This window comes from Podarcis muralis, chromosome 11 (genome assembly GCF_964188315.1).
Source record: "Podarcis muralis chromosome 11, rPodMur119.hap1.1, whole genome shotgun sequence".
NCBI lineage: Eukaryota > Metazoa > Chordata > Lepidosauria > Squamata > Lacertidae > Podarcis > Podarcis muralis.
The window spans coordinates 38,138,556-38,156,331 of record NC_135665.1 but is presented as its reverse complement, the minus strand read 5'-3'; the positions used below and the strand labels follow the sequence as shown (position 1 = coordinate 38,156,331).

Below are 17,776 nucleotides of genomic sequence, written 5' to 3'. Positions count from 1 at the left end.
AATTAAGGAATGCATAGGACAAGCATTTTTTCAGCCCTCTGTCTGGTAAGGCCAGTGATACAATGATGGAGCTAACTCCACCAGTTTGTGTCTGATAATGATACAGACTTTTGCATATATATTTACCGTATTTTGCACCCCATAGGACGCATCGGCCCATAGGATGCACCTAGGTTTTTTTTTGGGGGGGAAATAATCCCCCCCAGGTGCGGGGCTGGAAGAACCAGGTCGGGGAACAGCGGGAAGGCGCGCTCCGCCTCCCCGCTGTCCCCCAAGCTTGTGGAGCTGGTGATGGGGAGAAGCGCTGCTTTCCCCACCGCCAGCCTCCAAACCAGGTAGGGGAACAGTGGGAAGGTGCGCTCCGCCTCCCCGCTGTCCCCCAAGCTTGTGGGGCTGGCGATGGGGAGAAGTGCGCTGAGCCCGGGACTGCAGGCAGCTCTGCGCAACCCTCGGAGCCGGTCTCCCGAGGGTTCCGCAGAGCTTCCTGAAGCCTGGAGAGCGAGAGGGGTCGGTGTGCACCGACCCCTCTCGCTCTCTGGGCTTCAGCGAAAGCCTGCATTCGCCCCATAGGACGCACACACATTTCCCCTTCATTTTTGGAGGGGGAAAAGTGCGTCCTATAGGGCGAAAAATACGGTATTTTTTGGGGGGGGGGACACTTTTTAGTAGTCCAAGAGTATCAGTTGGACACTTTCAGGTTTGTCTCAAAAGTAAAACAAACAGTTTGAAACAGGCACAATCCACTAAAATGACTGGAAATTAGGCAAGAAATGATGCAGTATAGCAGTGAGAGTGTGAGCTGAAGTCCCCTCACATCAACCACAAACTCAAGGCCATTCGATCTTGTGCATGTACAGTGATCCCCTCACTTACGTGGGGGTTATGTTCCAGGCCCCCATGCGCATAACTGCACTCATGTAAAGTGGGGAGCATGCCACTTTAAAATAGGGAGAGCAAGAGAGAGAGAGAGAGAGAGAGAGAGAGAGAGAGAGAAAGACGCACGTGCATTCAGATAATTAAAAGCAAGATTTACCTGAAAATGGAGCTGTACCTTTTCCATCTCCACACCCAAGAATTTAGCTTTGATTTCAAAGTCACCCACTTCTTCACCAGGTGTAATTTCAAACATCACATTCTTAAACCTTAGAAGAGAAAAAAAATAATTCAAAAATGTAAATAAAGTTATAAGATAGTCAATTAAATGTTTAATAGTCAAAGAGCAGAGCAGGTGTTCTGAAAATACTGGGTGCAAAACCTACTGGTTAGGCTGAAGTTCATCAATGCCTAGTATAACCCCCTTTTCATGCAGGCGAGCTGCTGTATACTTCAGGGAAATGTTCTTGAGTTTGTTTCCTTTCTCCTCTTGTTTCCCATTTAATTTGATTGATCTCCGCGAATTTCTGTAAAGTGTGAAAGATGTAAGCAGGTGTTAGCCCCCATACAACATTACCCCCTTCCCTAATAAAGGCAGGTGTTTTTAGAACAATTAATCAAGTTAATATTCTTCCTACCTGCTATCTGTTTTTAGAACAAAGGCAACCATAACTTGCCACATGATAAGGGTTTGTTGGAACACGTTTTGGAACATTATGTTCATGAGTAAAAGCAGTAATATTTTAGGACTGGGCAATCAATTGTTTCCACCCCATTACTTTTCATCACTCACCTCTGCTGCTCGGAAGAGTCAGGTGATACAGAATGCCCAGTTGCCACCACTTAGGTAAGAGGTAGGGAATGTGGCCCTCCATACCTCTCTAATTGGCTCTCAGAACATGCATACATTGTCCCACCCTCTTTTGCCTCTGTTCCCACTCACCACTGGCACCTCAGAACATTACTCAGGAGGGATCAAGTAACCATGGCTGTACCACTATGCAGATAAGTTAGCACTGCCAAACCTTAATTCTGTTTTGGGTGGTGGGATGGATGGAAGAGCCAATATGATGGGTAGGTGAGGGAATTTATCAATTATATTTTATCCCTCCACAGACACACATATGTGAGTTAAAAAAAAGAAGAACAGTATGTCCAGGCACACTTTTTAATAACAAGAATACAAAGCTGAAAATGAATGAACTGCGGCTAAAATATTATGTTCATTTTTCACATAGTCTAGTCCTTCCCCTGCCCATCCCTCTAATGTTCTTAAGTCTTCTTGAGTCTTCAGAGAGTAACTGGAAGTGGAGATGCAAAAAAAAGGGTCCTCCTTTCCTTCCACTCAGCAGTTTTAATCAGAACTCTTACGCGCAATACTGCACCCAGAGCTCACAAACAGCTCACCCTAATGAAATTTCCTGTCACAAAATGCATCTAGAACAATGGCAGTTTCGAACACTGACATAAAGTCTTACATTAAAGCATGGGTCAGTGTTTGTTTTAGTAAATTTCAAGGGATTTCTAGTGATTCAACTACCCAGGCCCGTCAGCAGAAGCCAGAGCAAGGACTCCTGCTAGCACAGGCATCCCCAACCTGCGGCGCTCCAGAAGTTTTGGCCTACAACTCCCATGATCCCTAGCTAACAGGACCAGTGGTCAGGGATGATGGGAATTGTAGTCCAAAACATCTGGAGGGCCAAAGGTTGGGGATGCCTGTGCTAGCATAACAAGGCTTCCACCACCCTCTCCTCCCTCCCCATGTCTGTTCTGGAGGGTTGGGTGAACTCCCAAAACAGATGCAGGGAAAACAGAATAAAGATCATTATGTGGAGCAAGCAGAAATGCTTCTGTTGATGGAACAACATATTTAGTGCTACATTTAATTCCATCCTGTAACTTGGTAATATTGAAGCTTTCTACCTATGATGCTAAAGTGCTGAATTTTCTTTTTAAAAAAAAGTATTTCACTTACTTTCTTGTCAAGTTATCTAAACAGGTTTTGATATAAGTGTTGTAATAATTTATTTGATCTTCATAAAACGCTTTCTTGGAATTGAGTGCATTTAGTGTCTGCTGGAGTTTCACCAGTTCTGCTTTTCGATGCTGTCTGTATCTTCGTTGATTTCTGATATCCTAAAGAAAGTTTTCATGTATTAGTTGATTTCTTTTACATGGCAAACATGCATATTTTTTTTTACTTCTACAGAGCAAACTACCTGTTCTTGAGTACTTTCATTGAGCAATGAATGATTCCAGCTAAACTGTTATGGAGAAGCTGATGGCTATAGGAGTCATACAGATTTGTATCCAATGTTGTGAAAGTGGAAAGCAGCTTGTGAAACCATGTCTACTCTTCCCTTCATCCCCCTCCCCAATAACCCTTTACAGACAGTGAGAGTGGCTACTAAACATTACAGGCTGCTGTGAAATGATGGAATTGCCCAAAATTTAGTGGAGGAGAACTAGCACCATGCTTACAAGGAAACTGGTGTGTGTGTGTGTGTGTGTGTGTGTGTTGCAGTACAGTTGAATTATTTTCTTTTTAGTATCAATGGGCAAATATAGTTGGAGAAATTTAACAATATTCAAAGTACCTTTGCTATTTCATTGATTATTTCCTGGTACTTATTTTCGGATGAAACCAGTCCAGCCTGTTCCAGTGTCCGGAGGTTCCTCTGGATTTTCCTTTTCTTTTGTTCTAGTGGTAGCTGCCCTTCTTCAAGAATAGACTGACTGTGTTTCATTTTTTCTGGAGTTTTAGAATCCAAGATTGCACGTTTTTCAATTATTTTTAAGTGCTCAGCTTCCTAAGAAAAAGAGCAGTTTACACCTTTATACAAACAATGAAGCCTATTAACTATGCATGCATTAACCTCATGGGTGTTCTAACTTTCCCACATGGATTAATTAGCTTTTGGATTAGTCCAGCTTTCCAGACAGAATTGGACCCCCAGTTCCTTCAACCTTTCCTGTAATGGCTACTCTTCTAGATGCATTTTCCTACCCTTAATAATTCTTTCCAGCTTGTATGACATTTCAAAAATAGATCACAATTAGACAAACTGTATATTTAGTTTCTTACAGTGATATCTGAAGATTCTGAAGAATAACATTACATCAAGTGTGTAGAGGTTTTAAACACAAGTGTTCCCATGAAATTTCGTAGCTTCCCCATAAAGTTTATGTTCATGTGGCAAGCCAAATAAACTCAAGTTCAAACTACTTCATTTCATATACAAAGCCCATATTTTTCTTCTTCCTGGAAAACTCGTGAAGCATCAACAGAACATTTTAAGCAAGTTAAAACAAGCACCTGCAGGTAACTGTGCTGTAGATCCCATAAAGTCTGGTGCTAAGTTTGAGCTGTAAACTCAAATGTGCATTTGGAAGGAATTCCTACAGAAATCACCATAATACAAGAGTATTCTACGATGAGAAAATGCTCAGATACCAGTATATTTTAAAATGCTATATGCAATTATTACTGACCTATTTAGAAATAATGTATCAAAGCTTTAATCAAGAGCCAGCATGCAATGGCTAGATAGTAAGATCTGGATCACAAAAACCCAGGTTCACTGTTTCACCCAGGCATAAGTAACCTTAGTGGGTTGTTGAGAGGATAAACCAGCAGGGGAGCTGGGGATAAGGGACATATACACTGCCAAAAGTCTCTTAGAGATGGGACATGGGGGAAATATTATTTCTTTGTTTGTTTAATTTGTATACCACCCTTCATCCAAAGATCCCAGGGTAGTTCACCGCAGAAAAATACAAAATGAGAATACAAAATAGATAATAATACAAAAACAAATGCATAACCCCCCTTCCACAAACACATTTGAAAAGCAATAGAATATTGATCAATCAAACGCCCACTTGAGAAAACATTTTTGCCTGGTGCCTAAAGATATGTAATGAAGGTGCCAGGCAAGTCTCCCTGGGGAGAACATTTGACAAATGGGGAACCACCACAGAAAAGGCCCGTTCTCATGCTGTTGTCACCTTCTGGACCTCTCATGGAGGCGGCACACAAATAAGGGCCTCGAATGATAATTGCACGTTGAAGGTTGATTCATATGGGGAGAGGCGGTCCTTGAGATATTGAGGTCCTGAGCCTTTTAAGACTTTATAGGGCAAAACCAGCACTTTGAATTGGGTCTGGAAACTAATGGGCAGCCAGTGCAGTCAGGATGGGTGTAATATGCTCAAACCGTCTTTTTCTGGTGAGCAACCTGGCTGCTGAATTCTGTACCGGCTGAAGTTTCTGAACTGTCTTCAGAGGCAGCCCTCAATACAACACATTGCAGTAATATAACAGAGATACCTGAGCATAAACAACAGAAGTTAGGCAATCCCTGTCCAAATAGGGGCACTAGCCGAAGCTGATGGAAAGCACTGCACAACTGAGGCCACATGAGCCTCAAGTGACAGCTATGGAACAAGAAGTACTCCCAAGCTACGTACCCGCTCCTTCAGAGGGAGTGTAATCCCATCAAGAGCAGGCAACCTTCCATCCATTTGGTCTAGGGAACCACCCACTAACAGTGCCTCAGTCATATCTGATGAAATGATCTCTTCTCTTCTTTCCACCATATGCTGTTCTGGGGTTTCTCCAGACCTCCCACAGTCAATTGGGGAGAGGATGTTCAGGGGGAAAAGGCGGGGGGGGGGGAGCCCTGTTACACTAGTTGAATCTACCCTATATGTCTTCAGATTCCAAATATTTTGCAAAGATGCCAAAGCAAAAGAGTACATTTTGTTTTAAGGCCTGGTTGCCAACAGTACAACCAAAATTATTCTACTCAGATAGAAGAAGGATTAGATTCAGGTAGGTAGCCATGTTGGTCTGATGAAGTCAAAAAAAAAAGGGGGAGGGGGAGAAGGATTAGTTACCTGAATTTCAGTTGCTGGTGTTTCCAGGATTTTTACAAGTGTCTCTCCTGGCTGAGTTCGTATCACATCAATAATAAGCCTTTTTGTCCTTAGTGAGGGGAAAAGTTGAAAAATTCTGAATAATTATGATTTTTACAGAAAGGCATTTCAGTATCAAACAACATCATCCAGCGATGTCCACCCAACTGCACAACTGATTTCCACTTGCAAGCAGAGTCTTTTTCTCACCCTCTACCTTCCTGCTTCGCCACAAATCCCAAGGTTCCCTCAACCCCTCAGAGAAGATGGCAGTGGAAGGAAAACACTGGACATTATCTAACAGTTTAATACAAATACCAAAACTTAAACATTCTTCTTCTTGGCAATATTCACCATAAATGGAATATTTTAAGGATGGAAGTGTCGGGAATATTAAAATTCTAAAACCAGGCAAGAATATTTTTATTCACTCAGACATCCAATCACACAGCATGAACTGGTTTTAGCTGTGGTTTTACCCACTTGGCTGTATTTTTGCACTGGATGTATGTTTTTGATCAGTTTGGCATTTTGTTTATTTCTGATTTTACATCAATATTTTTGCTGAATGTCACAGGAAAACGTGTGCATAAACAGTTAAAAATATAAACTCGGTGGGGTGGGGTGGAGGGGAGGGCTCTAGAATGTCTGAAAGTGGGGAAAAGCTGTGCCATTTTACTCTCTCTGCATCAACATTAGCAGGTAAAATGGCAGCAGAGGGTAAAAGTACAAGTTAATTTTGACCACATTTGTACTCAGAATATATGTGCCTTTTTATTTAAAGAAGTTCTTCCAGTGTATCTTTCCTTCTAACAGTGACAAATTCAAGACAGCTGTTTCCTTTGGTTCTCTGTGAAGTCTTATCTGTATCCTGTTCTTCAAACATTCTCTTTTTTCACAAAACCTTATTAGGGAACAGTTCCTGTGTGTTCTTTCTATAGGCTTTCCAAGAGTATCCCATTGTAAAGTTGCCTCCGAATACCAACATACAAACAAAACATTTACATTTTGAGGTGCCCATATACAGTGTGATTCTGTTTGATTAAAAGGTGCAGACTTTGCTTCAGAATACGTAACAGGGCTTGGGACAACGCTCAATTATTTGCTTATTCATTTGCCATCTATCTATTGAATCTCTTTTGCTGAGCACACTTTCATGGGAGCTCTGCTGATTTCATTGTGTGCGACTGTGATTAGGGCTTGAACCAACGATTTAAAAATAATTTAAAGAATGACACTTTATCATACAACTGCTTGCATGGCTTCAAATACTAAATCTTCCTTAGCATAAATTATATATATTGTCCTTAAATGTCTGCTCATCTATTTAAGGCTCACATAGAATGGAAGGTTTTCTTTGGCACAAGGCAATAAATTGCACAATTAGTAGCAAATTACAGTAGTAAAATTCAGCAAAAGCATTATTTAAAAAACATACTTCATCATCAGGCCCTTAAGATCTTGTTCTTCACCTTCCCGTAAGTCATACTTCCTGGTCAGTGAAAGAGAGATTTCTGTCTTCACAAGCTGACCTAAAGTGTTTTCCTTGTTTGGGTCATTGGGATCTACAGCACCTTCCCCTATAGAGGGGAGGGAAAAAGTGTAATTTAGGATTGTAAAGAGAGATTAAAGTTGGAACAAACTAAAAACAGAGTAAGATATTATATAGCCATGGGTTTGTGTACCCTACACATTAATAATAATAATAATAATAATAATAATAATAATAATAATAATAATACACCAAAGCAAGCAATATTTAGAATATTTTATGTACAGTTCAGAATATGTATTCAAAGTTGACAGATCCTTCCATCCCTTATTGGGAAGAGCAAGACTGTCTGATACTTCCCACATAGATATGCTATTATAATAGCACTACATTATTTATCAGCATGTAAAAGCTATAAATAAAAAAATGATTACCCTTATAGTTATTTGATAGCTAATTTCTAGAAATAGAACAGGTACTTCTAGAAGATGTGCACAAACCAAACCATCATCTAGTTCAAGGCCGACTTTTATTTTGCATCCATAGACAAGTTAGGCCTATCTTTCAAGTACATATTTGTTTTCTTAGCTTACCAAGGAATGTCTCCACATCAGGAACTTCCCCCAGCCCTTCCAGGAGCTCATTTAAGACATCGTTTTTGTCAGGAGCAATGGCATCCTGATGCTCTAGCAAAAGCTGTAAAGAAAATTGCCCTTGTTGAAACTTTTGCAAAAGAACAACAACAACAACAATTTTTTAATACTCCGCCCTTCCTGGTTCAGAAAACCGGGCTCAGGGCAGCTAACAACAAATTTAAAACAAAAAACAGCATAAAACGTGAATAACAATAAATTCAGAATTCAAAAATCAAAAATCAGTTTAGGGGGGAAACCCATCCAATAAACATTAGATCATCACCAGGGCTAGCTTAGTCCTATTTCGGCCAGCGAGGAGACCCAGGGGAGAATTAGCTGTGGGATCCCAGAGTGGGTAATCTTCAGAAAAAGGGGGAGGGGAGGAAGGAAGGGGAATAAAAGATCAGTCTAAGTGCAAATTGAAAGCCAGGTGGAATAGCTCTGTCTTACAGGCCCTGCGGAAAGAAGTTAAATCCTGACATGTTACTGTATGCTATTAGTAACTCATATATCTATTTTGACAGAAGTCAATTTTTTTGGTTGGGCTATTCAGTACTCCTAAAAACAGGTAGCAGATTAGAAGCTACAAATATAATAAGTAATAATAATAACAAAACTTCACCAACACTAACACATATTTATGCAAACCCCATAAGTTTTAGGAGGTGTTTACTTCCACTTACATGTGCTATTATCAATCTGTTTGCAAAACTATACTCAAATTATCTCATTTTGCAAATTTTATTCCCATATTCCAAAAACTCCACAACCCAAATTTAATATGTACTATTTCAATGCTTTCTAATTCTCCTTGGCACACACTTACTGAATGTGTGTTGATAATTTCTTCAATAGAAATGTAAATAACTGGCTTGCTTAGTGTCACCATATCAGAGTATTCATCAATATTGAATTTTTCTTCAGGTTCAGGAACGCCACATGCTGCTTGGAAAAAATTCCTAAGGAGGAAAGAAAATTGTAATTTCACTAAAAAATATTGGAGTTAAGTCTTTCCACACACAAATATACTCTTGCCCCTGGTCCCAAGCTTTATTCATTTTAACAGTAGAATTTAGGGCAGGAAAAATTGTTGTTGTTGTCATTGTTAAACAATTGGCAGCCGGAAACCCTTGCGGATCTACTTCAAGTCACTCACAGATAAATCAGTACATTCTGCCTAGCCCTGATCAATACTAAAACCACCTTGAGGCCATGCAGCCAAGAGACAGAATTTGTTTTAAATTTTAACAAAATCCCTCACCACTTAAGGCAGGCTTCCTCAAAGTCAGCCCTCCAGATGTTTTGAGACTACAATTCCCATCATCCCTGACCACTGATTCATGCTAGCTATGGATCATGGGAGTTGTAGGCCAAAAAACATCTGGAGGACCAAATTTGCGGAAGCTTGACTTAAGGTTTCAAGCAAGATTGCCACATGCACTGAAATAACAACCAAAGAAAAAGCCGATTGGATCAGGCCAATGTCCCATCTAGGACCAGCATCCTGCTCCCACAGTGGCCAACCAGATGCCTGTGGCAAGCCTGCAAGCTGGACATGGGCACAAAACCACTCTGTCCACTTGTGATTCCCAGCATCTGGTACTCACGAGGCACAATGCCTCTGACATTGGAGGTAGAACACAACTGTGGTTTGTAGTCATGGATAGCCTTTTCCTCCATGAATCTGTCTAATCCTCTTTTAAGCCATCTAAGTAGGAGGCCTTTGTAAATATAAAAACGATAAACAGTGCGGCTGACAACTATTTTAATATTCCAGCGAAAAAGAGCACAGCTTTCCCAACATTTTAGCATGAAACCCAAGCACTATTTCCTACCATTGTCTTGCAAAATAACAAACACACTGCTCTTCTTGGCTGGAAAATTATTTCCCTTAATAATAATATGGTGTGGTCATTATGTCCAAGGAAAGTATAACTTGTGCAATGTAATGACAATTACCAATTAGACTGGAAAGTTTGCATTAAAACGCCAGTGTGCATGAACTCGCATGACAAGCTGATATAGTAAGAAATCTATTTTCAAAACACCAAGAAAAGTATTTAGGTTATCTACAGAATACCAAAGTGAGTACCAAAGTTTATGAGAAGCCTAAAACAACTGGCTACTGACATCCAACAGAGGTAAATCTCACAACAATGTTTACTGTTCACACCCCCACTTTGCACAGACCTGAATTTCTCATATGTCTGAGAGAGGTAACTGTTCATCGATGAGAGATGTGCATTTTCCCCTTCAAAGAGGTTGTTTGAGGCAGCATGTTGAAGGACTTTGGCCACACAACCCAAATTTCTCCTCTGATCAGAATGGATCTGGCCTCCAGCTGTCATGTCTATGATGTCAAAACCATCAGGTGCAACAATGGCTGGATTCATAAATCGATAGTACAGGAGATTTCCAATGATCTATGGGAGGAAAGCGTTTTCTTAACATGTTTATACAGTCCTTAATATGTTTATTTCTTAAAACAGAATTTCTTAAAAATACTTTTTATTTGTTATGAACACAAGTCAAAGGTTTGGGTGGGTGGGTGGGTGGGTGGGGTTGGGGAAAATGTTTGACACTGTAAAAACCCTACTGGGTCTTTTTGCTTCATATCTTGTTTGAGAGCAGTATTTATACTTTAGGGTCTTATTCACCCATATGAACTTGCCCACATTTTCATATCAGCTTCTGAGCTCCTACTCATGTGGCCACATTTAAGATCTGTTAGGCTGTTAGGATACTTCCCAGTGGTGGCTCCTTCCCTCTGGAATTCCATTCCAAAAGTTATACAGCTGGCTCCAGCAGTTCAGGTTTCGCAATATGTTTTCCCTGGCTGCTGATGGGAGCTTTTAAACACCATCTCAAAACTTCTTTACTGGCACCGCTGGCACCATCATTACCTATCCTTAGGCACCAGGCAAAAACATTCCTTTTTCACCAGGCTTTCGTGCTTTTAATTATCTACGAGCTTATTGTGTGGAGTGGAATGTTTTGAAAAATAGAATTTTCTTTTATATTTTTTTAAAATGCTGGTTTTAGTGTATGTATGGGTTTGGTTTTTGCTTTAAGAACTGTGAGTCACTTTGGGTTGCTGTGGCAAAAACAGACTGTTGCTCAAAGTCCTTTTAGCCTGTCTCTTAGCCACTGTTAGAATGACAGTGGTTAGTAGTCATAAAACTTCGTCGTACTTTTCTCTTGCTTCCTGGTACAATTGGATCTGGCAGATTGCCCTTCCTGAAAGGTTAACTCATAATACCAGGGTTTTGAAAGATCAAGCCAAGACAGGTTAAGAGGTTGGAGTAACTTGGTTTCCTTCATATCCTTCATCAGCAGGAGATATTGGTCCATCATACACTCAAAAGTCATTCTGGAGGGACTTCTTTAGTGATATGTATTGAGGAATGCTAAACTCTCCCCAGCTCCTTCCATTCATCCAGAAAATGTAATGGTATAGTGAACAATCTGTACAATTAACTTTGTTTTTCTTCTGGTTCATTGTTGCAAATGATGTTTGTTTTATCCTACACATTGTAACATTGAGGGAATCTCCAGACTGTTTCTTTTACTGTGGTTGTATTTTGCAACATGTATATGACACAATAATACTGCACGCATGAGAGGTGGATTTTATTCTGCTTTAGTTTGATCTGAGACGCTTCCCCAATGTTACATTAAAGGTAAAGGGACCCCTGACCACCACCGACATGGTTGTGACCGACTCTGGGGTTGTGGTGCTCATCTCGCTTTATTGGCTGAGAGAGCTGGCGTACAGCTTCTGGGTCATGTGGCCAGCATGACTATGCCGGTTCTTGCAAACCAGAGCAGTACCTATTTATCTACTTGCACTTTGTGCTTTCGAACTGCTAGGTTGGCAGGAGCAGGGACCAAACAAAGGGAGCTCACCCCGTCACGGGGATTCGAACCGCCGACCTTCTGATCGCAAGTCCTAGGCTCTGTGGTTTAACCCACAGCACCACCCGCGTTCGTGCTGTCCAAATGGGCAATAGCATAACAAAAGTGGGGCAAAAGTAAACTGGAACATTTGAGGTATAAAATGTTATAGGAATTCAGCCTATAAAAAGTTACAGGAATTGTATGCCCTACCAGGAGACACCAAGCATTGAGCCTGCTCCCTTCTGTATGCTAGGTAACTGCTCTACCACTGAGCTATGGTCTTCCCTCCACTGCAAGCTGGCAAGTAAGGGCTGTCATCCTGAGAGGCAAAGTTCAATTTATGAGATGATTATGGGGAAAATTAAGATACACTATGATGAAGTACTATAACATTTTTTTTTTGTAAGTATAGCCAAGATAATAGATGTTTTGCTTACTGCAATTTATGGAAACAGTTTCACCTACCTTCAACTAGTGCAATCTCTCCCCCAAATCCTGAAATGGGGATCTATTTAGACCTCCCCTTACCAGTCTAGGTCTTCCTATCAGTCACAGAAATGGCTGCTGCACAATGTAGATTTCAGCACTCTGTGGGTGCAAGCTTCAAACTTTTCTGCACCAGCACACTAAGCAAGATGGCTGGCTGTGAAGCAGCTCATCACCTACTTTGAGGAAGGTAACGAGGTGTTCCTGTCTACTTCACTCCTCTCCAAACTGAATTATGAGTCAAGTCAATACTTCTAGCCATTTGTTGGATGTGACAAGGATATTCCTACTATAATTGTAGAGACGTTTCTGGATTGGATTGAGGCCACTGTTGTCTTGAAGTTTTAGAAAATAGGTCTTAATTAATACTTAAAAAAATTATATTCACTGCATTAAAAAAATCAATACGGGCCATCTTTACCCTAATGCAATTATTTTTGAGTTAAGGCAGGTTTAACCATCCTTGGATCATTCAATATTTGTGACTACACCTAAAGAAGAGCAGCTATGCCCAGTTTATGGAAGTAAACTTTCTGCCAGGTCTCCTAAGAGTATTGTATGTCATTCAAAAGCTTCAGCTTGGATAAATGCCACATTCCAACACGTTCTACAAACTTCTTCAGAACAAGTACAGTGGAAAATTATTACTATGTATTACCTTTATTCTAAGGTCGCAGGAAAATTTATTTGTCCTAATGTTATGACAGCTGAAGTCACAACTGAAGGTTTTTTTGGTTTTTTTGTAAGTATTCATTATTTTAGGGGAAATAGGCTCACCCCAAAGCACTTATGAATAATCCAGATCTAAAAGCTGCTATGCAATGGCAGCAGCTTATAGAATTAAGCATTAGTGTCCTAGAATAACAATAATTAATTACCGTATTTTTCGCTCTATAAGACGCACCTAGTTTTTGGAGGAGGAAAACAAGAAAAAATATATATTCTGAATCTTAGAAGCCAGAACAGCAAGAGGGATCGCTGTGCAGTGAAAGCAGCAATCCCTCTTGCTGTTCTGGCTTCTGAGATAGCTGTGCAGCCTGCATTCGTTCCATAAGACGCACACACATTTCCCCTTACTTTTTAGGAGGGAAAAAGTGAGTCTTATAGAGCAAAAATACGGTAATTATGAATTGCTTCCCAAGAGGCATCCTGAAACTATTTAGCATAATGAAAACAGATACAAAAACATATATAAAAACAGTTAAAACAATTGCTTATCAATGTCACTGCTGCTTTCCACACACTACCACTAGTATGAAAACAGCTGTTAATGATCCCATACAACCTGCTACTCTGGAGCCATTTGATATTGAGCAGGGCAGAGATGTGCCTCCTTGGAGATATGGGAGATGGATGCACGAAAGCAAAAATGTGAAAAGCTAGGAAGTGACAACTTAATTAAAATAGAAAACCTTGTAGCCTTAGAGATTCAACAGCTTGTGTAGAACCATCTCTGAGAAAGAGTCTATATAAGCAGTAAAGTCCAACAGCACTGATGAGAATCTTTTAGACTCCTTCTCCCTACCCCTCTGAGTTATGCTGCTTCCCCAAGTGGAAAGAAATTTGCCTGTTGGCATAATCAGAAAGCACAAAGATGCTGACAAACCACCCTCACAAATCTACCTTCAATAGCTCATCTTCTGTGGCCTCTGGAAATTTCTCATGGAGCGAGTTCTTCAGAACTTTGGCTATATATCTCATTCCATAACTACATGCAAAAAAACAGATGAAAAAGGAAAATAATGGAAAGATACTTAGGATGAAAAATAACTAATTCAAGTTAACAAAAACAAAACAAAACAATACATTTTGCTTTAGAACCAACTAAACAAGGTGACACAAAAGAAAATTTACATCATGAGTGCTTATTAGATATAAAGTATGCCAGTTTGATGATGGAGAGAGAATACTCCCCTCTGCTGGTGAAGTGTCCTTATGAATCAAAGTATATATTTAAACTAGTATTTTGCAAAAATGAGAGATGGCTTTTAAAAACAACTTGCTTATGGCTTTTCACTTACGGCATTAAGTTCAGAGAGGAGAATATGGAAGCAAGGACGTTATCAGTTACTGCTCTCAGGCTCTGAATTGAGGACTCTAGTCGATTCACTACTTCCGGATGCGCCAATGCTTGTTCTGTTGTTACATCATAAGGTAATTTGCTGGGGAAATAGAGAGGAGATGCTATACACAGCAAGAGAATCGTGTTTTGCATAGTACACCCCCCGAAAAAGTGACAATAAAATAATTTTATATGTCTAATTATTTAATTTGTTCAAATAGTTTTAATTACTTGCTCAGTTGAGAACTTTGGTCAAACAGTGAATTATAAACCCGTAACAAATAATTCAAGGTGGGAAGGAAATCATATTATTAGAGCCTTCTCGGTAGTGGCTCCACTGCCCTGTGGAGCGCCCTCCCGTAAAGGAAATAAACAACTACCTGGCTTTTAGAAGACATCTGAAGGCAGCCCTGTTAAGGGAAGTTTTTAATGTTTGATGTTTTATTCTGTTTTTAATGTTCTGTTGAAAGCCACCCAGAGCGGCTGGGGAAGCCCAGCCAGATGGGTGGGGTAGAAATAATAAATTTATTATTATTATTATTAGCCCCACTCATGTTCCCCCTTCTCTCCCTGTCTCTCACACATAGGGAGAACAGGGAACTATCTTCCATGTGATCAAGGTAATTTCTGAATTAGGCTTCAAAGTGAAAAAAATCCCCTAGAGCAACATTAATACAGCACAAATAGCTAAGACTGGGAAACAGTAAATCAATATGTTACATGATTGCTATTGAATAAGTATTTGAGTTACTTATACAACTTTACTTACATCTTTCATTTGAAGATCATACAATTTGTTTTAACACTTCATATTCATTTTAATGTCTACTGATTAATCATTTCATTGTCCTAAAGGAGTTCTATGGTTAAAAAGCATTGGATATTCTTCATAAATAAATACAGTTTGTTCATGTTGCACACTTACCTGGCCTCTCCAGTTTGCATTTCTAATTGGTTCACCCATGCCTTGTAGACCTCCACGGGACTTGTGTTGATGACTAGAGATTTATCATCCATGATGTCCTTCACCACTGGTGCCAACAACTGACGTAGAGTATTCTGCCCTCGAGCACCTCGATTAAAGCTAACAACCATTTTGATGACTGTAGGATTTCCCGTGACAATGTCTTGAATCTGGTCTACTTTGGAACTGCAGTAAAAATAACCAGCACTTACATTACAGTTTAAGATTTAAAACCTATGTCTGTGATTTTTGAATGGGCACAGTGAAGCACAATGACTCATTCCATTTTGTCCATTCACTAATAACTGTTCAAGAACAAACATGTTCACAGAATTTGGCAACAAACAATTCTGTTCAAAGTAAAGATAACTAAAATGAAGGATGGTTCTGATACAGAAGTACAGAATATGGCTTGCATATAAACCATTACTGATATGATTTATGGTTTGATCCTTTAAATTCTGCTTCAGTTAATATGATGCAAACACCCTACGTTTGGCAATTCTGCCTGCGATGAAAAACCCACTATATGCACAAGAGACAACAGAAGGGAATTTAACAGTTTAAACAGGCAAGACATAGATGTCTTATGATTCAAAAATGGAGATAAAATGTAGGGCCACTGTGTCCTTTAATATACGCACTTTATTTCTTCTTCTAGAGCGGTTTTAAACAGCTTCAGAAGCAAGTATTCTTCTCGCTGATTAGAAGCATAGTTGTACAAAGTAAAGATAACTGTATCCATAAACTTGGTGGATTTATTCTGGGGCATCTGGAAGATCAGCTTTGCCAGGTAAGTTGGATTAGTCTATGGAAGAAATATTAGAATGACTGAAAAAACATATTAATCAAAATGGTGAAGTTTTCCACTGCCTGCTTTATTAGCACTGAGTCCTCAGTGCACTTTCATTTGTATCAACACTAATCCAAGCTTGCCAATGACTGAAAGCGCCATGGTAGAAAATGGTAAGTACTACACCACTTCCTGGTATCAAGTTTATTACTCTTGAAAACTATGGCACAGCTCAAACCCTCTGGTTATCTACACAGGCCAGCCATCTGACAGCCTTTTTAAAAGATAGCATGACTATAAATAAAGTTTCTCATTGTGGTTTCAACAATGGCTGTGAAGTGAATGAGTGAATAACCTTCAGGACAGCAGGAAGGAAGAGATAAGGTAAGGTTGTTGACGCAGGCCTCTATATAAAGTGAAACACTTTATTAAAGCTAAGCAATATAACTGTATGGATAAACTTATTTAGAAATCCTATTTGCCACCCTACTTTTGTGTTTCTACTGAAGAGCCAATAACCAACAGCTTCTGAATAATCTACATTGCAACAACAGATGTTGCAAGGGAACAGGAATGCAGGAAATTTGTTCAAGCTCTCCTGCTTTGTCTGATTTGTCTGATCTCGCCTCCCTTCGCCTCACCTCTGCATGGTCTCTGCCCTAAAATGGCTGCTGCTGACCATCAAAGCACAAACAAGCAAGAAAGTAAGGAAGTGGGCAAACTCTGGGTGTATGGATATCAGAATCTGTGGTGTGCATAGAAAGGTTTGGATAAATGAATTTTTGCATAATGAGTGGGTAGATAGTGGGACCTACGTGTATATGCTTGAAGTCAGAACATGATAATTTTTAAAGGTTCTCCCCGCCCCCCCATGATGAAAGTGGAAATTCATTATTCAAGCAGACATGTATTATGAAACTACTTAACATGAATCCTCAACCACCACACAGCTCACCTGTAGAAGGTAAAACAAGTGTTGATAGGCCTCCAGCTTTTTCCGCCTTTCTTTGCTCAAGCCTTTGATGCCCTGCTTATCTCCAGACACCATCTCTTCTGCCTGATTTTTGCTTTTTTTGTTCAGCTTCTTGCTGTGCGATACAACATCCTGGAAAAACAAACAAATGCAGAACTCAATTGTTAAGGCAAAGTAAAGCTGCAGTTCTGTAAGTAACCTAGAAAGAATACCAACATTAGAAGTAGAACGTGGGCAACTGCAGTCTGTTACAACCAAATAAAACAGATGTAAGAAGGCTAAATATTAAGTCAGCAAGAAAAAGGTGCATACCATAGTTTTGAATGTAAAAAAATGAAATCTAAGCAACAGGCAGAGGGTCAATGGATGAAGCCCAGCTACACAGTTGTCACACAGATTCAACCGCTTATTCTAAAAACCTAGTTTTTAGAGGGGGAAATCAAGGGGAAAAATCTTATTTCCCCCCCAGCCCCAAAGAGCAGCGTACAGGCTGCGCGCAACCTCTCCCTGCCGGAGGGGTTGCAGGCGGCTATGGCACAAGCCAAGACAGCGAGCGGGATGGATCCCGCTCGCTGTCTTGGCTTCCTCTTTAGCAGTGTGCAACCTCTCCAGCCGGGAGAGGCTGCGCGGGGCTAAAGAAGCCATAGCCGTGTGCAGCCTCTCCCTGCCAGAGGGGCTGCGCGC

General features: G+C 40.2%; 1 protein-coding gene across 2 annotated transcripts in view; it reads right to left on the bottom strand.

Annotated features, from left to right (window-relative positions):
- IQGAP2 (IQ motif containing GTPase activating protein 2) overlaps nucleotides 1-17,776 on the bottom strand; it is a 119,291-nt gene that overhangs the window by 1,055 nt on the left and 100,460 nt on the right. For both annotated transcript variants that reach the window (XM_028748003.2, XM_028748004.2), the window contains 14 exons: nucleotides 17,075-17,224; nucleotides 15,971-16,134; nucleotides 15,288-15,512; nucleotides 14,322-14,462; nucleotides 13,924-14,008; nucleotides 10,108-10,340; nucleotides 8,744-8,876; nucleotides 7,876-7,978; nucleotides 7,229-7,370; nucleotides 5,773-5,860; nucleotides 3,471-3,683; nucleotides 2,849-3,009; nucleotides 1,260-1,400; nucleotides 1,034-1,142 (listed from right to left, as the gene is read on the bottom strand). In XM_028748003.2, the coding sequence (XP_028603836.2) occupies nucleotides 1,034-1,142; nucleotides 1,260-1,400; nucleotides 2,849-3,009; nucleotides 3,471-3,683; nucleotides 5,773-5,860; nucleotides 7,229-7,370; nucleotides 7,876-7,978; nucleotides 8,744-8,876; nucleotides 10,108-10,340; nucleotides 13,924-14,008; nucleotides 14,322-14,462; nucleotides 15,288-15,512; nucleotides 15,971-16,134; nucleotides 17,075-17,224 (2,088 nt within the window). The remainder of the gene's footprint in view (nucleotides 1-1,033; nucleotides 1,143-1,259; nucleotides 1,401-2,848; nucleotides 3,010-3,470; nucleotides 3,684-5,772; nucleotides 5,861-7,228; nucleotides 7,371-7,875; nucleotides 7,979-8,743; nucleotides 8,877-10,107; nucleotides 10,341-13,923; nucleotides 14,009-14,321; nucleotides 14,463-15,287; nucleotides 15,513-15,970; nucleotides 16,135-17,074; nucleotides 17,225-17,776) is intronic.